General features: G+C 36.1%; 1 protein-coding gene across 3 annotated transcripts in view; it reads right to left on the reverse strand.

Moving 5' to 3' along the window:
* The window catches only part of ankrd44 (ankyrin repeat domain 44), a 60558-nt gene that overhangs the window by 8310 nt on the left and 24283 nt on the right, over positions 1-27965 (reverse strand). For all 3 annotated transcript variants that reach the window (XM_088083714.1, XM_088083713.1, XM_088083715.1), the window contains exons 14-27: positions 27645-27785; positions 26610-26675; positions 25733-25844; positions 25334-25405; positions 24717-24918; positions 23682-23769; positions 23468-23585; positions 22498-22720; positions 21627-21714; positions 20240-20323; positions 19791-19936; positions 19473-19555; positions 18968-19050; positions 18664-18755 (exon numbers count right to left, since the gene is read on the reverse strand). In XM_088083714.1, the coding sequence (XP_087939840.1) occupies positions 18664-18755; positions 18968-19050; positions 19473-19555; positions 19791-19936; positions 20240-20323; positions 21627-21714; positions 22498-22720; positions 23468-23585; positions 23682-23769; positions 24717-24918; positions 25334-25405; positions 25733-25844; positions 26610-26675; positions 27645-27785 (1598 nt within the window). The remainder of the gene's footprint in view (positions 1-18663; positions 18756-18967; positions 19051-19472; positions 19556-19790; positions 19937-20239; positions 20324-21626; positions 21715-22497; positions 22721-23467; positions 23586-23681; positions 23770-24716; positions 24919-25333; positions 25406-25732; positions 25845-26609; positions 26676-27644; positions 27786-27965) is intronic.

The raw sequence follows: 27965 nt of genomic DNA on the forward strand, positions 1-27965 counted from the left end.
GCGTCACAACACACTATTTTATGTAGTTTCTAGCAGTTTTTAGGAATTGACATTTATTGACATATTTGCCATAGTATAGCCTTGCTTTTTTTCTCATTTTTTCGACATACGAAATTTCGGGGGGTTTTTGCAACATTCTATGCTAAGGCGCGTCTCGATACGCTATTTTATTTAGTTTTTAGTAGTTTTCAGCTGTTTTTGAGAAATGTCATTTTTTGACATTTTTGCCATACTATAGCCTTGCTTTTTTGGTCATTTTTTCGACATACGAAATTTGCGTGTTTTTTGCAGTTTTTGCAACGTTCTATGCTATGGCGTGTCTCGACACACTATTTCATGTAGTTTTTAACAGTTTTTAGCAGTTTTTGGGATATGTCATTTTTTTACATTTTTGCCATAGTATAGCCTTGCTTTTTTTAGTCATTTTTTCGACATACGAAATTTGGGTGTTTTTTGGAGTTTCTGCAACATTCTATGCTATGATGTGTCTCAATACGCTATTTTATGTAGTTTCTAGCAGTTTTTAGAAGTTTTTAGGAAATAACTTTTTTTGAATTTTTTGCCATACTATAGCCTTGCTTTTTTGGTCATTTTTTAAGCTTGTTGTTTTTTGCAGTTTTGGCAACGTTCTATGCTATGGCGCGTCACGACACACTATTTTATGTAGTTTCTAGCAGTTTTTAGGAATTGTCATTTATTGATATATTTGCCATAGTATAGCCTTGCTTTTTTTTGTCATTTTGTCGACATAAAAAAATTGGGTGTTTTTTGCAGTTTTTGCAACATTCTATGCTAAGGCGCGTCTCGATACACTATTTTATTTAGTTTTTAGTAGTTTTCAGCTGTTTTTGAGAAATGTCATTTTTTGACATTTTTGCCATACTATAGCCTTGCTTTTTTGGTCATTTTTTCGACATACGAAATTTGCATGTTTTTTGCAGTTTTTGCAACGTTCTATGCTATGACATGTCTCAACACTCTATTTAATGTAGTTACTAGCAGTTTTTAGCAGTTTTTAGGAAATGTCATTTTTGGACATTTTTGCCATTCTATAGCCTTGCTTTTTGGGTCATTTTAGGCTTGCCATTAAACGGTGATGTTGCCCGTTTTTGCAGCGTTCTATGCTATGGCGTGTCTCAACACGCAATTTTATGCAGTTTTCAGCAGGTTTCAGATGTTTTTGGGAAATGTCATATTTTGAGATTTTTGCCATACTATAGCCTTGCTTTTTGGTAATTTTTCGAGATTTGAAATTTGCGTGTTTTTTGTAGTTTTTGCAATGTTCTATGCAATGGCATGTCTTGACACACTATTTCAAGTAGTTTTTAACAGTTTTTAGCAGTTTTTAGGGAATGTCTTTTTTTGACATTTTTGCCATACTATAGCCTTGCTTTTTTGGTCATTTTTTCGACATACGAAATTTGCGTGTTTTTTGCCGTTTTTGCAACGTTCTATGCTATGGCGCGTCACGACACGCTATTTTATGTAGTTTTTAACAGTTTTTAGCAATTTTTGGGATATGTCATTTTTTGACATTTTTGCCATACTATAGCCTTGCTTTTTGATAATTTTTTCGAGATTCGAAAGGTGCATGTTTTTTGTAGTTTTTTTAATGTACTATGCTATGGTGTGTTTTGACACACTATTTCAAGTAGTTTTTAACAGTTTTTAGCAGTTTTTAAGAAATGTCATTTTTTTGACATTTTTGCCATAGTATAGCCTTGCTTTTTTGGTCATTTTTTCGACATACGAAATTTGCGTGTTTTTTGCAGTTTTTGCAACGTTCTATGCTATGACATGTCTCAACACTCTATTTAATGTAGTTACTAGCAGTTTTTAGCAGTTTTTAGGAAATGTCTTTTTTTGAGATTTTTGCCATACTATAGCCTTGCTTTTTTGGTCATTTTTTAGGCTTGCCATTAAACGGTGATGTTTCATTTCATGCAATGGCGTTTCTCAACACGCTATTTTATGTAGTTTTTAACAGTTTTTAGCAGTTTTTGGGATATGTCATTTTTTGACATTTTTGCCATACTATAGCCTTGCTTTTTTGGTCATTTTTTTGACGTGCCATATTTTAGTGTTTTTGGCCTTTTTTGCAACTTTCTATGTTACGGCGTGTCTAGGCATGCTATTTAATGCGGTTGTAAACTGTTTTCAGCAGTTTTTGGGACATGTCATTTTTTGACATTTTTGCCATACTATAGCCTTGCTTTTTTGGTCATTTTTTCGACATGCGAAATTTGCGTGTCTTTTGCCGTTTTTGCAACGTTCTATGCTATGGCGCGTCACGACACGCTATTTTATGTAGTTTTTAACAGTTTTTAGCAATTTTTGGGATATGTCATTTTTTGACATTTTTGCCATACTATAGCCTTGCTCTTTGGTCATTTTTTCGAAATTCAAAATTTGCATGTTTTTTGCAGTTTTTGAAACGTTCTATGCTATAGCGTGTCGACACACACTATTTTATGTAGTTTTTAACAGTTTTTAGCAGTTTTTAGGGAATGTCTTTTTTTGACATTTTTGCCATACTATAGCCTTGCTTTTTTGGTCATTTTTTCGACATACAAAATTTGTTTTTTGGGTTTTTTTTCCCATTTTTTCAACATACTATGTTATGACATGTCTCAATACGCCATTTTATGTGGTTTTTACCAGTTTTTGGGAAATGTCATTTTTTGAGATTTTGCCATACTATAGCCTTGCTTCTTTGGTCATTTTTTCAACCTACCATAAAAGGTTGTTTTTGGCCGTTTTTGCAATGTTCTATGCTATGGCGTGTTTCAACGCCCTATTTTATGCAGTTTTCAGCTTTTTCAGATGTTTTTGGGAAATGTTGTTTTTTGACATTTTTGCCATATCATAGTATGGCATCTTCAGCCATTTTTTCGACATGCTTCATGCTTTCTTTGACATTCTATACTTTGACGTGTCTCGACACGGTATTTTATGTGGTACTATGTTGCTCCTTCATCATGTTATACTATAATTTTTCTTTTTACTTTTTCAGCTATGTCAGGATCCTCGATGCCGACTTCAGCTCTGCATTTAATATGATCATTCAACAATAGGTTGTGGAGAAGCCCAGAGTGTTGGAGGTGGACACCGACACATCGACTGTACTGCTGTGGAGAAGGTCAGCAAAGAGACGTTCCTGTCCATTCACTTAGTTTATGGCCTGAACGTCATTACAGAATCAGCTTGGCAGCAAGTCACCTTTCAAGGTGAACCTTCAATAGGACTGAAACTGAACACTTGAGGACCTTTCTCAGCCTTGAATCTGCTGCTAATTTGTGCCTTGCTGTGTGTTTTATATGGTTGTTGGCTTGGCTGCTTAATACTATGTCTGAAATGTCTGTTTTATGTCAGGGATTTGTCATTGTTTGTTTTTATTGTATTGATAATTGTTTTTAGTATATTTATAATTGCCTTTTGAATAGCACAGAAATTAAATGCATTGTACTGAGCTGGTGAGAAAACATATTTTGTTTCATTCTGTGTATGCAAAAAACTAAGTGAAATGAAAAATAAATTCATCTTGAAACTTAAAAATTTGAATCAGTTACTTTATTGGAAGCTTTTTCCACATGCAAAAATATAGTATTTTTTGACATGCTATAGTATAACTTTTCAACATTTGAAATGTTGACTTTTTGGGACCGAAATGATGAAATTTCTATTCTATAATCGTCTTCCAAATGCCACACTGTTTCTTTTTTCGACGTTTCTCACGCAGACTTTTTGGAACATTATTTTTCCAAAAGCACAAAAATATGTTGCCATTTTTACCGTACGATTACCTTGCTTTTTTCGTCATTTTTTTCGACATATGAAATTTTGGTGTTTTTGCAGTTTTTGCAACATTCTATGCTATGGTGTGTCTTAATACGCTATTTTATGTAGTTTCTAGCAGTTTTTAGCAGTTTTTGGGAAATGTCATTTTTTGACGTTTTTGCCATACTATAGCCTTGCTTTTTTGGTCATTTTTTCAACTTGCCATAAAAATGCGTTTTTTGCCGTTTTTGCCAAGTTTGATGCTATGGCGTGTCTCAACACGCTAATTTATGCAGTTTTCAGCTGTTGTTATCTACTTTTTGGAAATGCCATTTTTTGACGTTTTTGCCATACTATAGCCTTGCTTCTTTGGTCATTTTTTCAACTTGCCATAAAAATGCGTTTTTTGCCGTTTTTGCCAAGTTTGATGCTATGGCGTGTCTCAACACGCTAATTTATGCAGTTTTCAGCTGTTGTTATCTACTTTTTGGAAATGCCATTTTTTGACGTTTTTGCCATACTATAGCCTTGCTTTTTTGGTCATTTTTTCAACTTGCCATAAAATGTTGTTTTGGCCATTTTGCCAAGTTTGATGCTATGGCGTATCTCAACACGCTAATTTATGCAGTTTTCAGCTGTTTTTATCTACTTTTTGGAAATGCCATTTTTTGACGTTTTTGCCATACTATAGCCTTGCTTCTTTGGTCATTTTTTCGACTTGCCATAAAAGTGCGTTTTTTGCCGTTTTTTTCAATGTTCTATGGTATGGCGTATCTCAACACACTATTTCATGCAGTTTTCAGCTGTTTTTAGATGTTTTTCGGAAATGTCATTTTTTGCTGTTTTTGCCATACTATAGCCTTGCTTTATTTGGTCATTTTTTCAACTTGCCATAAAATGTTGTTTTTGGCCATTTTTGAAACGTTTGATGCTATGGCGTATCTCAACACGCTATTTTATGCAGTTTTCAGCTGTTTTTATCTGTTTTTCATAAATGTCATTTTTTGACTTTTTTGCCATACTATAGCCTTGCTTTTTTGGTCATTTTTCAACTTGCCATAAAAAGTGTTTTGCCATTTTGCAACATTCGATGCTATGGCATATCTCAACACGCTATTTTATGCAGTTTTCAGCTGTTTTTAGATGTTTTTCGGAAATGTCATTTTTTGACTTTTTTGCCATACTATAGCCTTGCTTTTTTGGTCATTTTTTCAACTTGCCATAAAATGTTGTTTTTGGCCATTTTTGCAACGTTTGATGCTATGGCGTATCTCAACACGCTATTTTATGCAGTTTCCAACTGTTTTTATCTGTTTGGGGGAAATGTCATTTTTTGACTTTTTTGCCATACTATAGCCTTGCTTTTTTTGGTCATTTTTTCAACTTGCCATAAACATTGTTTTCAGACATTTTGCAACATTCGATGCTATGGCATATCTCAACACGCTATTTTATGCAGTTTTCAGCTGTTTTTAGATGTTTTTCGAAATGTCATTTTTGACTTTTGCCATACTATAGCCTTGCTTTTTTGGTCATTTTTAGCAAAAGTCAAAAATGACATTCATGAAAACAGATGCTATAAAAAATCATTTTATGCAGTTAAATGTTGAGTTTACTGAAAAATGACCGTTTTTGCCGTACTTGCTTTTTTGGTAATTTTTTCAACTTGCCATAACACATTGTTTTCAGACATTTTTGCAACGTTTGATGCTATGGCGTATCTCAATACGCTATTTTATGCAGTTTCCAGCTGTTTTTATCTGTTTGGGGGAAATGTCATTTTTTGACTTTTTTGCCATACTATAGCCTTACTTTTTTGGTCATTTTTTCAACTTGCCAAAAAACATTATTTTCGGCCATTTTTGCAACATTCGATGCTATGGCGTATCTCAACACGCTATTCTATGCAGTTTTCAACTGTTTTTAGATGTTTTTCGGAAATGTCATTTTTTGACTTTTTTGCCATACTATAGCCTTGCTTTTATGGTCATTTTTTTAGCCTTGCCATAAAAAGTAGTTTTTGGCCATTTTTGCAACATTCGATGCTTTTGCGTATCTCAACACGCTATTTTATGCAGTTTTCAGCTGTTTTTATGTATTTTTTGGAAATGCCATTTTTTGCTGTTTTTGCCATACTATAGCCTTGCTTCTTTGGTCATTTTTTCGACTTGCCATAACACATTGTTTTCAGACATTTTTGCAACGTTTGATGCTATGGCGTATCTCAATACGCTATTTTATGCAGTTTCCAGCTGTTTTTATCTGTTTGGGGGAAATGTCATTTTTTGACTTTTTTGCCATACTATAGCCTTACTTTTTTGGTCATTTTTTCAACTTGCCAAAAAACATTATTTTCGGCCATTTTTGCAACATTCGATGCTATGGCGTATCTCAACACGCTATTCTATGCAGTTTTCAACTGTTTTTAGATGTTTTTCGGAAATGTCATTTTTTGACTTTTTTGCCATACTATAGCCTTGCTTTTTTGGTCATTTTTTTAGCCTTGCCATAAAAAGTAGTTTTTGGCCATTTTTGCAACATTCGATGCTTTTGCGTATCTCAACACGCTATTTTATGCAGTTTTCAGCTGTTTTTATGTATTTTTTGGAAATGCCATTTTTTGCTGTTTTTGCCATACTATAGCCTTGCTTCTTTGGTCATTTTTTCGACTTGCCATAACACATTGTTTTCAGACATTTTTGCAACGTTTGATGCTATGGCGTATCTCAATACGCTATTTTATGCAGTTTCCAGCTGTTTTTATCTGTTTGGGGGAAATGTCATTTTTTGACTTTTTTGCCATACTATAGCCTTACTTTTTTGGTCATTTTTTCAACTTGCCAAAAAACATTATTTTCGGCCATTTTTGCAACATTCGATGCTATGGCGTATCTCAACACGCTATTCTATGCAGTTTTCAACTGTTTTTAGATGTTTTTCGGAAATGTCATTTTTTGACTTTTTTGCCATACTATAGCCTTGCTTTTTTGGTCATTTTTTTAGCCTTGCCATAAAAAGTAGTTTTTGGCCATTTTTGCAACATTCGATGCTTTTGCGTATCTCAACACGCTATTTTATGCAGTTTTCAGCTGTTTTTATGTATTTTTTGGAAATGCCATTTTTTGCTGTTTTTGCCATACTATAGCCTTGCTTCTTTGGTCATTTTTTCGACTTGCCATAAAAGTGCGTTTTTTGCCGTTTTTTTCAATGTTCTATGCTATGGCATATCTCAACACGCTATTTTATGCAGTTTTCAGCTGTTTTTAGATGTTTTTCGGAAATGTCATTTTTTGACTTTTTTGCCATACTATAGCCTTGCTTTTTTGGTCATTTTTTCAACTTGCCATAAAATGTTGTTTTTGGCCATTTTTGCAACGTTTGATGCTATGGCGTATCTCAACACGCTATTTTATGCAGTTTTCAGCTGTTTTTATCTGTTTTTCATGAATGTCATTTTTTGACTTTTTTGCCATACTATAGCCTTGCTTTTTTGGTCATTTTTTCAACTTGCCATAAAAATGCGTTTTTTGCCGTTTTTGCCAAGTTTGATGCTATGGCGTATCAACACGCTAATTTATGCAGTTTTCAGCTGTTTTTATCTACTTTTTGGAAATGCCATTTTTTGACGTTTTTGCCATACTATAGCCTTGCTTCTTTGGTCATTTTTTCGACTTGCCATAAAAGTGCGTTTTTTGCCGTTTTTGCAACATTCGATGCTTTGGCGTATCTCAACACACTATTTAATGCAGTTTTCAGCTGTTTTTAGATGTTTTTCGGAAAATGTCATTTTTTGCTGTTTTAGCCATACTATAGCCTTGCTTTTTTTGGTCATTTTTTCAACTTGCCATAAAATGTCGTTTTTGGCCATCTTTGCAACGTTTGATGCTATGGCGTATCTCAACGTGCTATTTTATGCAGTTTTCAGCTGTTTTTATCTGTTTTTCATAAATGTCATTTTTTGACTTTTTTGCCATACTATAGCCTTGCTTTTTTGGTCATTTTTTCAACTTGCCATAAAAGTGCGTTTTTTGCCGTTTTTGCAACATTCGATGCTATGGCGTATCTCAACACGCTATTCTATGCAGTTTTCAACTGTTTTTAGATGTTTTTCGGAAATGTCATTTTTTGACTTTTTTGCCATACTATAGCCTTGCTTTTTTGGTCATTTTTTTAGCCTTGCCATAAAAAGTAGTTTTTGGCCATTTTTGCAACATTCGATGCTTTTGCGTATCTCAACACGCTATTTTATGCAGTTTTCAGCTGTTTTTATGTATTTTTTGGAAATGCCATTTTTTGCTGTTTTTGCCATACTATAGCCTTGCTTCTTTGGTCATTTTTTCGACTTGCCATAAAAGTGCGTTTTTTGCCATTTTTTTCAATGTTCTATGCTATGGCATATCTCAACACGCTATTTTATGCAGTTTTCAGCTGTTTTTAGATGTTTTTCGGAAATGCCATTTTTTGCTGTTTTTGCCATACTATAGCCTTGCTTCTTTGGTCATTTTTTCAACTTGCCATAAAAGTGCATTTTTTGCCGTTTTTTTCAATGTTCTATGCTATGGCGTATCTCAACACGCTATTTTATGCAGTTTTCAGCTGTTTTTAGATGTTTTTCGGAAATGTCATTTTTTGACTTTTTTGCCATACTATAGCCTTGCTTTTTTGGTCATTTTTTCAACTTGCCATAAAAATGCGTTTTTTGCCGTTTTTGCCAAGTTTGATGCTATGGCGTATCTCAACACGCTAATTTATGCAGTTTTCAGCTGTTTTTATCTACTTTTTGGAAATGTCATTTTTTGACTTTTTTGCCATACTATAGCCTTGCTTTTTTTGGTCATTTTTTCAACTTGCCATAACACATTGTTTTCAGACATTTTTGCAACATTTGATGCTATGGCGTATCTCAACACGCTATTTTATGCAGTTTTCAGCTGTTTTTATCTGTTTTTCATAAATGTCATTTTTTGACTTTTTTGCCATACTATAGCCTTGCTTTTTTGGTCATTTTTTCAACTTGCCATAAAAGTAGTTTTGGCCATTTTGCAACATTCGATGCTTTGGCGTATCTCAACACACTATTTAATGCAGTTTTCAGCTGTTTTAGATGTTTTGGAAAATGTCATTTTTTGCTGTTTTAGCCATACTATAGCCTTGCTTTTTTTGGTCATTTTTTCAACTTGCCATAAAATGTCGTTTTTGGCCATCTTTGCAACGTTTGATGCTTTTGCGTATCTCAACACGCTATTTTATGCAGTTTTCAGCTGTTTTTATGTATTTTTTGGAAATGCCATTTTTTGCTGTTTTTGCCATACTATAGCCTTGCTTCTTTGGTCATTTTTTCGACTTGCCATAAAAGTGCGTTTTTTGCCGTTTTTTTCAATGTTCTATGCTATGGCATATCTCAACACGCTATTTTATGCAGTTTTCAGCTGTTTTTAGATGTTTTTCGGAAATGTCATTTTTTGACTTTTTTGCCATACTATAGCCTTGCTTTTTTGGTCATTTTTTCAACTTGCCATAAAATGTTGTTTTTGGCCATTTTTGCAACGTTTGATGCTATGGCGTATCTCAACACGCTATTTTATGCAGTTTTCAGCTGTTTTTATCTGTTTGGGGGAAATGTCATTTTTTGACTTTTTTGCCATACTATAGCCTTGCTTTTTTTGGTCATTTTTTCAACTTGCCATAACACATTGTTTTCAGACATTTTTGCAACATTCGATGCTATGGCATATCTCAACACGCTATTTTATGCAGTTTTCAGCTGTTTTTAGATGTTTTTCGGAAATGTCATTTTTTGACTTTTTTGCCATACTATAGCCTTGCTTTTTTGGTCATTTTTTTAGCCTTGCCATAAAAAGTAGTTTTTGGCCATTTTTGCAACATTCGATGCTTTTGCATATCTCAACACGCTATTTTATGCAGTTTTCAGCTGTTTTTAGATGTTTTTCGGAAATGTCATTTTTTGACTTTTTTGCCATACTATAGCCTTGCTTTTTTTGGTCATTTTTTCAACTTGCCATAAAACATTGTTTTCGGCCATTTTTGCAACATTTCATGCTATGGCGTATCTCAACACGCTATTTTATGCAGTTTCCAGCTGTTTTTATCTGTTTGGGGGAAATGTCATTTTTTGACTTTTTTGCCATACTATAGCCTTGCTTTTTTTGGTCATTTTTTCAACTTGCCATAACACATTGTTTTCAGACATTTTTGCAACATTCGATGCTATGGCATATCTCAACACGCTATTTTATGCAGTTTTCAGCTGTTTTTAGATGTTTTTCGGAAATGTCATTTTTTGACTTTTTTGCCATACTATAGCCTTGCTTTTTTGGTCATTTTTTTAGCCTTGCCATAAAAAGTAGTTTTTGGCCATTTTTGCAACATTCGATGCTTTTGCATATCTCAACACGCTATTTTATGCAGTTTTCAGCTGTTTTTAGATGTTTTTCGGAAATGTCATTTTTTGACTTTTTTGCCATACTATAGCCTTGCTTTTTTTGGTCATTTTTTCAACTTGCCATAAAACATTGTTTTCGGCCATTTTTGCAACATTTCATGCTATGGCGTATCTCAACACGCTATTTTATGCAGTTTCCAGCTGTTTTTATCTGTTTGGGGGAAATGTCATTTTTTGACTTTTTTGCCATACTATAGCCTTGCTTTTTTTGGTCATTTTTTCAACTTGCCATAACACATTGTTTTCAGACATTTTTGCAACATTCGATGCTATGGCATATCTCAACACGCTATTTTATGCAGTTTTCAGCTGTTTTTAGATGTTTTTCGGAAATGTCATTTTTTGACTTTTTTGCCATACTATAGCCTTGCTTTTTTGGTCATTTTTTCAACTTGCCATTAAATGTTGTTTTTGGCCATTTTTGCAACGTTTGATGTTATGGCGTATCTCAACACGCTATTTTATGCAGTTTTCAGCTGTTTTTATCTGTTTTTCATAAATGTCACTTTTTGACGTTTTTGCCATACTATAGCCTTGCTTTTTTTGGTCATTTTTTCAACTTGCCATAACACATTGTTTTCAGACATTTTTGCAACATTCGATGCTATGGCATATCTCAACACGCTATTTTATGCAGTTTTCAGCTGTTTTTAGATGTTTTTCGGAAATGTCATTTTTTGACTTTTTTGCCATACTATAGCCTTGCTTTTTTGGTCATTTTTTTAGCCTTGCCATAAAAAGTAGTTTTTGGCCATTTTTGCAACATTCGATGCTTTTGCGTATCTCAACACGCTATTTTATGCAGTTTTCAGCTGTTTTTAGATGTTTTTCGGAAATGTCATTTTTTGACTTTTTTGCCATACTATAGCCTTGCTTTTTTTGGTCATTTTTTCAACTTGCCATAAAATGTTGTTTTTGGCCATTTTTGCAACGTTTGATGCTATGGCGTATCTCAACACGCTATTTTATGCAGTTTTCAGCTGTTTTTATCTGTTTTTCATGAATGTCATTTTTTGACTTTTTTGCCATACTATAGCCTTGCTTGTTTGGTCATTTTTTTAGCCTTGCCATAAAACATTGTTTTCGGCCATTTTTGCAACATTTCATGCTATGGCGTATCTCAACACGCTATTTTATGCAGTTTCCAGCTGTTTTTATCTGTTTGGGGGAAATGTCATTTTTTGACGTTTTTGCCATACTATAGCCTTGCTTTTTTTGGTCATTTTTTCAACTTGCCATAACACATTGTTTTCAGACATTTTTGCAACATTCGATGCTATGGCATATCTCAACACGCTATTTTATGCAGTTTTCAGCTGTTTTTAGATGTTTTTCGGAAATGTCATTTTTTGACTTTTTTGCCATACTATAGCCTTGCTTTTTTGGTCATTTTTTCAACTTGCCATAAAATGTTGTTTTTGGCCATTTTTGCAACGTTTGATGCTATGGCGTATCTCAACACGCTATTTTATGCAGTTTTCAGCTGTTTTTATCTGTTTGGGGGAAATGTCATTTTTTGACGTTTTTGCCATACTATAGCCTTGCTTTTTTTGGTCATTTTTTCAACTTGCCATAACACATTGTTTTCAGACATTTTTGCAACATTCGATGCTATGGCATATCTCAACACGCTATTTTATGCAGTTTTCAGCTGTTTTTAGATGTTTTTCGGAAATGTCATTTTTTGACTTTTTTGCCATACTATAGCCTTGCTTTTTTGGTCATTTTTTCAACTTGCCATAAAATGTTGTTTTTGGCCATTTTTGCAACGTTTGATGCTATGGCGTATCTCAACACGCTATTTTATGCAGTTTTCAGCTGTTTTTATCTGTTTTTCATAAATGTCACTTTTTGACGTTTTTGCCGTACTATAGCCTTGCTTTTTTTGGTAATTTTTTCAACTTGCCATAACACATTGTTTTCAGACATTTTTGCAACGTTTGATGCTATGGCGTATCTCAATACGCTATTTTATGCAGTTTCCAGCTGTTTTTATCTGTTTGGGGGAAATGTCATTTTTTGACTTTTTTGCCATACTATAGCCTTACTTTTTTGGTCATTTTTTCAACTTGCCAAAAAACATTATTTTCGGCCATTTTTGCAACATTCGATGCTATGGCGTATCTCAACACGCTATTCTATGCAGTTTTCAACTGTTTTTAGATGTTTTTCGGAAATGTCATTTTTTGACTTTTTTGCCATACTATAGCCTTGCTTTTTTGGTCATTTTTTCAGCCTTGCCATAAAAAGTAGTTTTTGGCCATTTTTGCAACATTCGATGCTTTTGCGTATCTCAACACGCTATTTTATGCAGTTTTCAGCTGTTTTTATGTATTTTTTGGAAATGCCATTTTTTGCTGTTTTTGCCATACTATAGCCTTGCTTCTTTGGTCATTTTTTCGACTTGCCATAAAAGTGCGTTTTTTGCCGTTTTTTTCAATGTTCTATGCTATGGCATATCTCAACACGCTATTTTATGCAGTTTTCAGCTGTTTTTAGATGTTTTTCGGAAATGTCATTTTTTGACTTTTTTGCCATACTATAGCCTTGCTTTTTTGGTCATTTTTTCAACTTGCCATAAAATGTCGTTTTTGGCCATTTTTGCAACGTTTGATGCTATGGCGTATCTCAACACGCTATTTTATGCAGTTTTCAGCTGTTTTTATCTGTTTTTCATGAATGTCATTTTTTGACTTTTTTGCCATACTATAGCCTTGCTTATTTGGTCATTTTTTCAACTTGCCATAAAAGTGCGTTTTTGCTGGTTTTTTCAAATTTTCTATGCTATGGCGTATCTCAACACGCTATTTTATGCAGTTTTCAGCTGTTTTTAGATGTTTTTCGGAAATGTCATTTTTTGACTTTTTTGCCATACTATAGCCTTGCTTTTTTGGTCATTTTTTTAGCCTTGCCATAAAAAGTAGTTTTTGGCCATTTTTGCAACATTCGATGCTTTTGCGTATCTCAACACGCTATTTTATGCAGTTTTCAGCTGTTTTTAGATGTTTTTCGGAAATGTCATTTTTTGACTTTTTTGCCATACTATAGCCTTGCTTTTTTTGGTCATTTTTTCAACTTGCCATAAAACATTGTTTTCGGCCATTTTTGCAACATTTCATGCTATGGCGTATCTCAACACGCTATTTTATGCAGTTTCCAGCTGTTTTTATCTGTTTGGGGGAAATGTCATTTTTTGACTTTTTTGCCATACTATAGCCTTGCTTCTTTGGTCATTTTTTCAACTTGCCATAAAAGTGCATTTTTTGCCGTTTTTTTCAATGTTCTATGCTATGGCGTATCTCAACACGCTATTTTATGCAGTTTTCAGCTGTTTTTAGATGTTTTTCGGAAATGTCATTTTTTGACTTTTTTGCCATACTATAGCCTTGCTTTTTTGGTCATTTTTTTAGCCTTGCCATAAAAAGTAGTTTTTGGCCATTTTTGCAACATTCGATGCTTTTGCGTATCTCAACACGCTATTTTATGCAGTTTTCAGCTGTTTTTAGATGTTTTTCGGAAATGTCATTTTTTGACTTTTTTGCCATACTATAGCCTTGCTTTTTTGGTCATTTTTTCAACTTGCCATAAAATGTTGTTTTTGGCCATTTTTGCAACGTTTGATGCTATGGCGTATCTCAACACGCTATTTTATGCAGTTTTCAGCTGTTTTTATGTATTTTTTGGAAATGCCATTTTTTGCTGTTTTTGCCATACTATAGCCTTGCTTCTTTGGTCATTTTTTCGACTTGCCATAAAAGTGCGTTTTTTGCCGTTTTTTTCAATGTTCTATGCTATGGCATATCTCAACACGCTATTTTATGCAGTTTTCAGCTGTTTTTAGATGTTTTTCGGAAATGTCATTTTTTGACTTTTTTGCCATACTATAGCCTTGCTTTTTTGGTCATTTTTTCAACTTGCCATAAAATGTTGTTTTTGGCCATTTTTGCAACGTTTGATGCTATGGCGTATCTCAACACGCTATTTTATGCAGTTTTCAGCTGTTTTTATCTGTTTTTCATAAATGTCACTTTTTGACGTTTTTGCCATACTATAGCCTTGCTTTTTTGGTCATTTTTTTCAACTTGCCAAAAAACATTGTTTTCGGCCATTTTTGCAACATTTGATGCTATGGCGTATCTCAACACGCTATTTTATGCAGTTTCCAGCTGTTTTTAGATGTTTTTCGGAAATGTCATTTTTTGACGTTTTTGCCATACTATAGCCTTGCTTTTTTGGTCATTTTTTTAGCCTTGCCATAAAAAATTGTTTTCGGCCATTTTTGCCAAGTTTGATGCTATGGCGTATCTCAACACGCTATTTTATGCAGTTTCCAGCTGTTTTTATCTGTTTGAGGGAAATGTCATTTTTTGACGTTTTTGCCATACTATAGCCTTGCTTTTTTGGTCATTTTTTTAGCCTTGCCATAAAAAGTTGTTTTCGGCCATTTTTGCAACGTTTGATGCTATGGCGTATCTCAACACTATTTTATGCAGTTTTTAGCTGTTTTTATGTATTTTTTGGAAATGCCATTTTTTGACGTTTTTGCCATACTATAGCCTTGCTTTTTTGGTCATTTTTTAGCCTTGCCATGAAAAGTTGTTTTTGGCCATTTTTGTAATGTTCTATGCTATGGCGTATCTCAACGTGATATTTTATGAAGTTTTAAGCTGTTTTTAGATATTTTTTGGAAATGTCATTTTTTGACGTTTTTGCCATACTATAGCCTTGCTTCTTTGGTCATTTTTTTAGCCTTGCCATAAAAAATTGTTTTCGGCCATTTTTGCAACGTTTGATGCTATGGCATATCTCAACACGCTATTTCATGCAGTTTCCAGCTGTTTTTAGATGTTTTTCGGAAATGTCATTTTTTGCTGTTTTTGCCATACTATAGCCTTGCTTTTTTGGTCATTTTTTCAACTTGCCATAAAACATTGTTTTCGGCCACTCTTGCAACATTCGATGCTATGGCGTATCTCAACACGCTATTTTATGCAGTTTCCAGCTGTTTTTATCTGTTTGAGGGAAATGTCATTTTTTGACATTTTTGCCATACTATAGCCTTGCTTCTTTGGTCATTTTTTCATCTTGCCATAAAACATTGTTTTCGGCCATTTTTGCAACATTCGATGCTATGGCGTGTCTCAACACGCTATTTTATGCAGTTTCCAGCTGTTTTTATCTGTTTGAGGGAAATGTCATTTTTTGACGTTTTTGCCATACTATAGCCTTACTTTTTTGGTCATTTTTTCAACTTGCCATAAAATGTCGTTTTTGGCCATTTTTGCAACGTTTGATGCTATGGCGTATCTCAACATGCTATTTTATGCAGTTTCCAGCTGTTTTTATCTGTTTTTCGTAAATGTCATTTTTTGACTTTTTTGCCATACTATAGCCTTGCTTTTTTGGTCATTTTTTCAACTTGCCATAAAACATTGTTTTCAAACAATTTTGCAACATTTGATGCTATGGCGTATCTCAACACGCTGTTTTATGCAGTTTTCAGCCGTTTTTAGATATTTTTTGGAAATGTCATTTTTTGCTGTTTTTGCCATACTATAGCCTTGCTTTTTTGGTCATTTTTTAGGCTTGCCATATAAAGTTGTTTTCTGCCATTTTTTCAACGTTCGATGCTATGGCATATCTTAACAAGCTATTTTATGCAGTTTTCAGCTATTTTTATCTATTTTGGGGAAATGCCATTTTTTGATTTTTTTGCCATACTATAGCCTTGCTTGTTTGGTCATTTTTTAGCCTTGCCATAAAAGTGCGTTTTTTGCCATTTTTTCAATGTTCTATGCTATGGCGTATCTCAACACGCCATTTAATGCAGTTTTCAGCTGTTTTTAGATGTTTTTCGGAAGAGTCATTTTTTGACTTTTTTGCCATACTATAGCCTTGCTTTTTTGGTCATTTTTTCAACTTGCCATAAAACATTGTTTTCAGCCATTTTTGCAACGTTTGATGCTATGGCATATCTCAACATGCTATTTTATGCAGTTTTCAGCTATTTTCATCTGTTTTGGGGAAATGTCATTTTTTGACTTTTTTGCCATACTATAGCCTTGCTTCTTTGGTCATTTTTTCAACTTGTCATACAACATTGTTTTCAGCCGTTATTGCAATGTTCGATGCTATGGCGTATCTAAACACACCATTTCATGCAGTTTTCAGCTGTTTTCATCTGTTTTTTGGAAATGTCATTTTTTGTAGTTTTTGCCATACTATAGCCTTGCTTTTTTGGTCATTTTTTCAACTTTCCATAAAAGGGTGTTTTTGGCTGTTTTTGCACGCTTGGCATGCTCTTTAATGCTGTTTTCATCTGTTTCTGGGACATGTCATATTTTGACATTTTTTTCCATACTATAGTGAGGTGTTTTGGGGTAATTTTTTTGACATCCAACCATATTATGGTGTTGTCTGATTTTGCAACTTTCTATGCAATGGCATGTTTTGGCATGCTATTTCATTTTGTTTTTCAGCTGTTTTTGGGAAATGTCATATTTTGACATTTTTCGGCATATTATTAGGGGTCCTTCGACATGCCATATCATGAGGTTTTGGGCAGTTTTGCAACATTCTGTACTAGGATGTATCTCAGCATGCTATTTTTTGTGGTTTTCAGCTGTTTTTTGGACATTTCTTTTTTTTTTTACATGCTATGACGTTTTCAGTTATTTTTTCAACATGTTATATTATGATGATTTTGGATGGACACCGTATAAGATAACATGTCTCAATATGCCATACTGTGTGGTTTTAATCTTTTTTTACGTCATATTTTATCACAGTATCGTATGTGTGCAAATAATCAAGTCATAGCATGTCATCATAAAAAGTCAGTGCAGTATGCCATGAAAAACAGCAAAATAATTCATAATATAGTATACCTTTAACTTAAACTTCTGATATTATTTTTAAAGGGACAGTGTGCATTAAAAAACATTGCTGTAAATGTGCCAGTGTTAGCCAAAGGCTTTTTTTCAACGGTTTTGTTTAGAAAGCCACTTGAACAGAAAGACATAAACTCATGTAAACTGTTAAAAGCAAGAATGAAAACATGAACATAAAAGTAAGCCAAGTCGTTAGCACATTAACAGCACTTGAAGAGGACAGTTGACACGAAAGAACACGAGCAATTAGCCAACAGACACAAAATGTACAACAAGATATGAAAAAGCAGGCCAAAAAACAGTTATACACAAAATAGCAAACATAACATAATAGAAGCATTAGCAAACAAGAGAGTTATAGACAACACAACATGAGCATACTCAGACAGGACACAGTCAGCAATGCAACAATTTGACTGCATGCAGTGCAAAGGCAAAGACAGACAGCTCTTAAAGCGAAGATTACATAAAGCTGACACACACGGACAGATCGTGTACGAAGGGATGATATGTGGCACTACATCTTGTACGTATTAGACGTGTGTTCGATTTCTGGGAAGCTCTCACTGTAAAAGGTAACGGGCTGAATGAGGCTTTACTCCTTGGCACCAAAATGGGTTGTAGATCTGGTCAACCTGTCATTATGAGTGTTCTGTATTATGAATGGGGGAGGTGCTGAACCATGAAGGAAATGACATATTGAGCATTTTCCCAGTTTAGGCGACCATACTAAAGTAGCATATTGTAATGATGAAAGGTATTTGGTTTAATATCTAAAAGTTTAACTTGATTGTAAATAGATTTTATGTGATTCAGGGTTGTATCATTGGTAAAAAAACAAACTGGTAAACAAATTGGTATAGTATTCGTAATATAGTATAATATTCCATTAAAAAAAACATTAAATAAGTTATAGGATAGTATGCCATTAAAAAGAAGAAGTAGATGCATAGCACGGAAATTAAAAAAAAAATGTAAATAAATGTCAGATTTCAGTATGCCATGAAAATCATACTATAGTATGACATAAAAATATATATATTATAATGTCATAAAAAAAATGTAAAACAAAACTTTATAGTATAACATGGTATAAAAAGCGTGAAAATGTCATTGAAAAGTATACCATGAAAAAAATAATATGGTGTGCCATTAAAAAACATTTTTTTAAAAAGGTCATAGTGTGGTATGCTATAAAAAAAAACATCAAATAACTAATTTGCAAAAGCCTGCAAACATACAGTCTGCATCCTAATGCTAAATCAGGGGAGTGCTGATATGGTTGCTAATATGTAAAAATGCCAAAAACATTGTTTTTTTTAAAAAATATACGTGTATAAACATGTTTAAATTCAATGATATTCCACAAACTGACCAGTGGGAACCTCGTTTTAAAGACTCATTTGCGGCGCACATGTAAAGAAGCATATAAAAAACATCCATCAGTCGATGCAGATCGAAGGAAAACATTCATGCTGACCAACGACGACTGCATGCAGCGGCTACAAAGTGTTTGGAGGGGAGAGGTCCTACCGTTCTCATCCACCGTCTGCACGTTGGCTCCTCTGGTCAGCAGCTCCTGGACTGCCTTCTTCAGACCGCTACGAGCCGCCAGGTGGAGAGGACTGACAGACAGACCAACAGGTTCTGTATTTATTAACAAAGACTTCGTCCGAGTGACCCAAACAACATTTACATTTACTTTGCGCTCTACAAACAGTTTGTACGGAGAAACATCTAAAATACCATCGTGTATTTTTGACATGGACCATTTGCATCTCATCACAGTGAAATTAAAAACTTCTTTCGTCATGTAACAGTGGTGCCGCATACTCACGTTTGCAGTGCTGCATTTGTGGCATTTACGAGCGCCGCGTCAGAAAGTTTCTCCAGGATCAACATCACGCAGTCCTCTTTTCCCTGGACAGAGGAAATCATGTTAGAGACAAAACATTCATCATTATCATTATTAATATTATCATTATGTCAGAATTTTATTCAGTGATTTATGTGCACACTCACACACACACTTATGACCACAGGCCATTATTTAAGTGAAAACAAAATTAAATAAAAACATGATGAAAAATAAAATGCATCCATTAATACTTGCTGGTATCTTTTTTATGATTTTTTTAAAAAATTTATCTATGCGAGTAAAAAGAACAACTGTGCTGTGTGACTGAAACTGCTTGTTCGGATGATATATACATATCAAATCACATGAACACACACACACACACATGCACAGGGACTGCACTTTGTAGCGTTTAACCCTCATAAATTTTTTAAGACACTTTACTTAAATAAGATGGGGTTGGCGCCCTCGTGTGGAGACTTACGTTGCTGCAGGCTAGGTGCAGGGCGGTGTTTCCGTCTTTGTCCGTCAGACTGAGGTTTGCACCGGCGCTGCTCAGCAGCACCTCTGAACACACACAGAGAAGCATAAAGTTAGTTCATCCATGTCTTATGTAGTGTTCTCGTAAAGCATCCTTGGGTCCCATGAAAGGTGCTATATAGATCCAAGCTATTATTATTATTATTATTATTATTATTATTATTATTATCATTATTATTAGAAACATTCAAAGTAAACAATACAGGTCTAAAGAGAAAACACGCTGCAGCGCTGAAGCCGTGAGTTAAAAAAAAGTCGGTACCGAGGGCTCCCACTCTGCCCTTCTCAGCCGCCATCATCAGTGCATTGCGACCTGATTGGTCCACAGCATCGACAGGTGCATCGTGGGACAGGATCAGCTGGACGCAGTCGACGTGACCCGAGAACGCTGCAGCGTGAAGAGGAGTCCTGCAGGACAGAGGGAGAGGAGAGGAGGTAGTTTTACTCAAGTAAAAGTACCAATTTCACACTGATAATATTCCGCTACAAGTAAAAGTACTGCATTTTAAACCTAACTTAATAAAATTGTAATTGTAAATTGAGTAATTGTAAAAGTACTTACTGTACAGTTAATTTAAGCTTTTAGACAAATGTAGTAAAAGGTGCAATATTTGCCTCTGAGATGTAGTGGAGTGAAGCATTATTAAATGGGAACACTAAAGTATTTGTAAAGTACTTAAGTAAATATACTCAGTTACACACGCGTCTTACCTGTCCTTGGCGTCTTTGCAGCCGGCGATGTCGGAGCCCATCGCCTCCAGCAGCAGAGAAGCACACGACTCGTGATTGTTCACTCTGTTAGTTTAAACACAGATTTCACTCATCGTCAGAAAACTTTTTACAGTGTTTGAACTGTTAACTCTGATGCTGCAGCTTCAAGTAAATTCATACGAAATTTAACAATGCTACGATCTAAAATCTGAATATTTCTATCAATTCTAAAAAAGGGCAGAAAACTAATAAAAATACATTTAAAAAGAGCACTCCATCTTTTCAATTCCATTTTTCTTTTTACTTTATAAACTGTCATTCCTTGTCGGATACATGCAGAAAGAAACCTTTTTGATAAAACAAATACTCAATAAAGTGATCAACAGAGAATAATTTGCATTTTTGACATTCAAGAAGTCTTTTGTCAGGCAAACAAATCCAAATATTTGCTGATCAATGTGAAACGTTGCTCTTTTTTCTGTTTGATTTAAACCTCCCCACCTCTGCTCGAAATTCTTTACAAAACTGAATCTTATTTTAAATTTAAATTATTTTTATTTACCTGTCAAACTATCTACCCAATTAAAAAATACTCAATTGTATTTTATTTTACATCTTAATCGTCCTAATCTATCCATCAAATTACTTTCCTTTTTGGGTTAGGGTTAGGGTTAGGGTTAGAAACTTTAAAGGCTTTTTTATAACTTTTATAAAAGTAAAGCCTTTTCTTTTTCTTTGTTTCTGTAACTGACTCAATGTCACTGTAAATGAGGGTCGACCCTCAGTGTAAATAAAGGTTTAATATTTGAAAAAAAGACTGAATGTTTTATATCACTGAACTGAATGAACATTAAAAAAAATTGAACTTCTTTGTTTTTCTCCCACAAAACAAATGAAAAATAATCATTACATGCGACATCTTTCCAATGAGTAAAAGTACAAATCTGCCTCGATCTATTTACTCTTTGAGAAGGTGACATTTTTCAGTGAATCAATAAATAACATAAATAATCAATACGGCATAGTACCGCAATGTTTTGTGTGCAAAAAATAACTGAAACATCACATAATAATTCTTAGTTATGTAATAAAATATTTAGCCTAGTAGATATAATATAATAATGAAATCAATCGCTTTTTCAGTCCACTAGATATTTTTTGTGTGATAAAATTTTCTCTAATTAGATAAAAACAGGTGTGAAAGTTTTCCTATGGGGACAAATTCTGCAGATAAAAATAATGTTAATTAATCGCAGTATATGTTATCTAAATACTTAGTTTATCATAAACATGAAACAAGCATTTAAGTCTTCAGTATCGTTATAATATCGTATTTTGGGGCTTCTGGTGATTTTCACCAATCAAATGAAAAGCATGTGAGACTCACACAGCACAGTGCAGAGGGGTGAACGGGTTCCCATCAATACAGCGACAACCTTTCTGCTCCAGCAGCACCTCCACACACCCCTCATGACCTGTACGCACACACACACACACACACACACACACACACACACACACACACACACACATATATGAAGAGTGTTGGGAAAAAAAGGCTTCATAATAAAAACACTATTAGCAGTAATAAACAAACACAGAAGCACCAAATCAATTAATCAGCTCATCGTTGAGTCCAGGTTCGTATCAGATTCATGACGAGGTGGGAACATCTTTCTACAAGCCATAATATGTCGTTTTCAGACATGTTTAACATGTCAAAATTAGACATTTTTCGACATACTATTCTATGGCGTTTTCAGTCATTTTTCGACATGATAAATTTCGACGTTTTTTAGCCTGTTTCTCGACATTGGACTCCATGACGCATCTCTGTAAGCTATAATATGTCGTTTTCAGCCATTTTTATGACATCATTTTCGATATATGTGTAATATATTTATACTTTTGATACTTTCATACGTTTATTGCCAGAAAATTCCTTTTTTTGTTAAAGATTTTTGGGGCTTTTTTTAATGCCTGAATTCGACAGCACAGTGAAAGTGTAAAAGGGGGAGAGAGCTGATGACGTGCAGCAAAGAGGGCCAGAATCGAACCCGCAGCCACTGCGGCGAGGACACAGCCTCTGTACATGGGGTGTCTGCTCCATCCGCTGAGCCACCAGGCGCCACAGAAAATGACTTTTGATACTTAAGTACAGTTAATCCGAAATGGGAATCACAAGGTTTCGGTGGCTGAATTCCGGTTGTTTCTGTGAATTGCAGCGATCAGATGTGTGTATCTGTGTGAACACTAACCGTAGTAGCAGGCCCAGTGCAGCGGCGTGTACCCGCTGTGGTCTCTCAGCGGGGGGAGGGACGGCGGCTCCGAGCAGGCGATGCTCAGCAGCTCGCTCAGCCACGAGGCGTGACCTCTGGCGGCGGCCAGGTGGATGGCGGTGCGACCTCGGGAGTCGCCGAGCAAAACGGAGGCTTCCTGCTCCAGCAGACACTGGATACACTCCTCCTGACCACACAGCAGCTGGAGACAGAGGACGGAGGACTTTAGATCAAAGTACTACTCAAAATACTACTGGTTTCTGCGTGCCCTTTACATTATAATTAACCATTTTTATAAAGTCTAACACGCCTGAAGGTCCATTTCTGATTCACATTTCTGTCTACGAATATAAGAGAGAAATTACATTTGGAAAAACATTCCTTTTAGTGCATCTATGAATACTAATACTGATACTGATTATAATAATAATAATAATAATAATTAAAATAATGAGAGTTTATTTAAAGTCAACTTTACTTAACTTTAACTTCCTCCTTTTTCTGTTAATATTAATGTAAAATAGTACATATTCAGTTAGTATAGGTTAGTATAGGTTAGTATAGGTTTAAATTAATAAGGGAGCTGGATTGACTGTATTTAATCGTGTTTTAAATGTTGCAACAGGAAGCAGGTCACAGAAACACGGTGCAGTAAACAAATGAACACAAGTGCAAACAAACGTATCACATAAATCATGTGAACCAGGTAAGCAGATATTTACAGTTAAAAAATCTTAAATCTAAATAAACTGTAACAAATAAATGTAGTGATAATGGAAAATATGTCACAGATAGTTTCAGTGGGATTCAGATTGATTGTAATTTCTAATTTGAATAAATTCAGATTCATGAGAGGTTCACGTTGTCGATAATTTTAATTTGGATTTACTGTCATAAATGTTCTGCTGTCACACTTCAGCCTCCACAGAGGAAGAACATTAATGCTCACCCCGAGGTGCAGCGCAGTCAGACCCTGGTTACTCGCCACATTCACATTGGCTTCCCGCTCCAGCAGCAGCGAAACGGCGTCCACGTGACCTCCCGCCACCGCCAGCATCAGAGGAGTCCTGCAGGCGAAGACGAGGCAGAGGAGGCGGAAACTGAGACAGAAACTGGAGCAGGTAAAGAAACCTGAATGAGTTAAAAAAATGAGATCCACTCACTGTCCCTGAGAGTCGGCGGCATCTACGAGGTCTGCACTGTCCGATTCATCCAGCAGGAGGCGCACACACGTCGTGTGACCGTTCATCACTGGAGGACGCCGCAGAGGAGGAGACAGCAAGAGAAGAACAAAACAGAGTGACAGAAATGTTTATTAATAGTCATCTGGATCAGATGGTGAGGACGCCTGCGTCACAGCTGCAGAAAGTGTTAAAATAAGAACCGCAGTCCTTAAAAGAGAGAGAAGTTTCTTTTCTCATACACTGAGAGGAGCAGACGTAACTTATGTGAACAGACAAGATGTAAACAGTAAAGCACATTAAGATCCATCATTATTACCCGGCTTGTCTCTAATGAGGTGTCACTGTCACAATGTGTCCTTCCACATGTATATACGTCTAACTCCTGTGTAAGATCCCTCAGTTTAAATATGCATCAGCATGTTACGTGCCTGTACTCTGTGCAGGCTGTGATTATTAGTCCCTCCCCCCTTTGGGACTTTGGGTATTTCGATGTGCTCCTAACACTTAGCTGCAGGTTTTTGCAGAGCATGACAATTCGACATGAATATTCATTTACTGTAAATTAGATTTTCTGGAGTTTGTATCACTGAGACCTATTTTTTATACTTTTTGCAGGGAATGTATTGTAGTCATTTTTTATTTTATGTTTCTGTTTTTGGGGCACGCCTTTTATTCATTTTGTGGTGAAACTGAAGGCAAATTTTAACATTTATGGTCAAAATGTCCCTATTTTGTTGATGTTATCTTGTCTTATTATCTATGGACCTCTCTACATGCTGAGTCCTTAATAGTTTTGAATTGAACTGGATTGAATAAAGTTTTCGTAAATTTGTAAAATATCACTGTATGTTGCTGCATAAAGATTTCATTGAATGGAAACCATGAAAAGCAGCCCAGATCAAAAGTAGACAAGCGTCCACATACTTTTGTCCACATCCAGCTGCAAGAGTTGATGCCAGATGTTAGCGATGAAAGACAGAAACAGGAAGAGAAGAAACTGCAAACTGAACCCACCTGCCAGGTGGACAGGGCTGCGCCCGTACTGGGTGTCGGTGGTGCGCGGCGACGCCCCCTGGCTGAGGAGGGTGTGAACACACTCGGCGTGGCCTCGCAGGGCGGCCAGAGCCAGGGGGGTCCTCCCCGCCTCGTCACCCTGGTCCACCTCCCTCTCCCCCTGCAGCAGCACCTCCAGAGCCTGAGCGTGGCCGTGGTACGCCTGCAGAGACACGAGGACGCTTTATAAAAAATCTTCTTTACATAAAGGTAAAGGGAAGGTTTTACATTAATGTGACTATTTAAAGTCTTGTAAAAGTGTATATTTATATAAAGTAGTACTCAATAAACGTACACGTATATCTACTAACAAAAAAGTAAAATGCTAACATTTGATATGGAGCCTTGTGTTCAGAAATAGAAAATATAATGACTGAGAAACTAAACCTCTAAACCCTCAGATTCATTGTTCCTTATTTTGATGATCTTACATGAAATATTGGATTCATTTGCTCACATTAGCAATTACAAAGCACAATGTTTCTGTATTCAGTTCAGTCAGTCAGTTGTCAGTTGTGCTACCAAAAAATACACTCATAAATACAGTATCATGTCATGTAAGAGAGACAGAGACTCACAGCGAGGTGCAGCGGACTCCTCGCGTTCGGGGTTTCGGGGTCGTCTTGGTGACTGTCGTCTCTGTCCAACAGCTGCAGGTCACAACAACCACACAAGGACATGAAAATACTGATACTCATACATAATATTCACTTTATTCTATGCATCAAACTCAGGTGGCTCTTGAGATTTTCATGGATTTATTAACTTGAAGCATTTTGACACAAATCAGAGTCGACAGTGAAACAAGAGACACCAGGACCTGGAACGTCTTTGCGTGATGAGCAGAGAAAATATGATCAGCCAGCAGATGGAGAAAACGCCTCGAGTCAAAATACAACAATTTCCTCCTTCTGTGTGTGTGTGTGTGTGTGTGTGTGTGTGTGTGTGTGTGTGTGTGTGTGTGTGTGTGTGCTGACCAGCTCCAGACAGTGCCTGTGTCCGTAGGCTGCAGCGTAGTGGACGGGACTGTAGCCCTGTTTGTCCTTCAGAGAGGCCGTCGCTCCGCTCTGCAGCAGAAACTCTAAACATCTGGAACACAAACATTTCAACAACATGTAACCCTGAACCAGACACGGACACACCACGCTCCATCTAAATACACCTTGATATTCCACAAACAAAACTACACAGGCGTGTCGTAATGTATGACATATGCATGAACACAGCCAAAATGATCAAAAACTGCACCAGACAGTCCCTAAAAGTTAACAGTCTGAGCCTTTCAGTGACAAAAACAAACACTTTCAGAAATCTGACGGTGCAAACAATCCCCGAGTGGTTATACTGCGGACTGCTCTGTCGCTGTCGGCTGCACTCCTCCCACTTAAATACTGGACAAAATATTTGTTTATTTATTTCTGTATTTAAAAGGGACACAGCGTATTAATGAACATCAGCATAAAATACAAATGTAAATACGCCATAGTCAGCAGGACTGCTAATTTACATGCATAGTCCCTTTGACGGTAACAGACAACAGAAATACAGAACAAAATAAAAAAGAAAGACAAAAGAAAACACAACAATAATTCATACAGAGGACAAAAGTGCAGAAACAGTAGCGATGTAATCTGTATGGCACAAAGTGCAAGATGCAAGGGGCCTAACCTCTGTGCAAAGTGCAAAATGTAACACAGGTTGGCTGTGTGCACGCATCACTACTCACTTTGACAAAAAAACTTGGAAAAAATAGGACCAAGGCCTAAAAAAGGTTTTAATATAGTCTCTTATATAGCTGCTTGAATGTGGTGTGGAAATGGTCAAACTGTCACATGTTTTTCGGAGTGGACTTACAGCGCTGCCTCCTTCTCTCTCTCTGCCTGAACTCCTTCACTTTCCGGCTCCAGAGCAACTCTGCGCCTGTAGAGGAGGAGACAACAGGACGGAGGGACGGAGAGACGGAGGGACGGAGGGGTGAGATAAAAGAGGACAAATCATCATCACACTCAAACAACGGCTTCTTTGAAAATCTGTCCTACTGCTGGCAACAAGTGAGTGGATAACTTCTGGCTGTGCAGCTGAGCGGTAAACTGAGGTGCTGCCAATCCTGCAGGCCGAGCATGACTATCACCGCCTCACTATCACCTCCAGGTTACCATGGAAACAGAGAAGGTGTGGACCGCCAGGTTTCTATATGCAGTAACAGTAGACAGCTACACAGATTCTCAGTGCAACACCAGAGAAGCGAGTGTGAAGAGGTTTTCAGATTCTCCTCCTCCTCTCCTCCCGATTTAGAAATAATTCTCCTTCGAATTTCTGAACAACAAATACAGAATAGAGCGGTGAAGAGATGACGAATTTTTGTAGGCCAACCCGGAAGTTTGCATCGCACTGGTTCCCTCATCGAAAACCTTATGGGATTATTGAATGGTATTTTTCGATTATCGCCAAAAATACGCTCTGTGACGAACAGGAGTTTATGATACTTGCACGTTTTGTTCAGCGTGGTAATCTTCACTGATGAACGCCACTTTTGTGTGTTTTGAAGCGTAAATGAAATCGCCTAACCCTAACCCTAACTACATCATGGTGAAACGACTTAAACGCCACCACTCTGAATCGTTGAAATTCTGATTCGATTTAGCGCAAACAATCAAAAAAGCCGCTTGTTAAAAATCGCAGAAAACCCTAAAAGAGGACATATTTTATGTTGCAGAACAAAACATCTGAATATCTTTAGCCTGAGTTAACCACAGACCGAAAACCCATTAAAAAAAACAGAGACTTTGAGACGCAGGAACTGGAAGTGCGAAAATGCGAAACGGATTTTTGCGTTTTCTGAGTCATTACTTCACCACTCTATAGAGGAGTCTCTCTGCTCCCCCTCACCTCCTGTCCAGGTCCGAGGCAGCCGCATAGTGCAGGGCAGAGCGCCCCCACTGGTCGGTGGCGTTGATGGCGGTGCCGCAAGCAACCAGAGTCTCCAGACACTGATAATGACGGCTGGCTGCGGCGTAGTGGAGCGGAGTTCTGGGAAAAAGAAGCAAAACACGAACATATTCAGACGGCGACATCACCCAGCGGTTTGGTGACTAATGTTGACGTAAAATAAAACAAAATGACAAATCCCAAGTCAAAAGCCCAGAATGACACCCAGAAATAACACAAGTCATGTTTTTCTGCTCTGACGGCTGTGGGATCAAAAATGTC

Source organism: Plectropomus leopardus, chromosome 10 (genome assembly GCF_026936395.1).
Source record: "Plectropomus leopardus strain MGB_pleo_1.0 chromosome 10, ASM2693639v1, whole genome shotgun sequence".
Lineage (NCBI taxonomy): Eukaryota > Metazoa > Chordata > Actinopteri > Perciformes > Serranidae > Plectropomus > Plectropomus leopardus.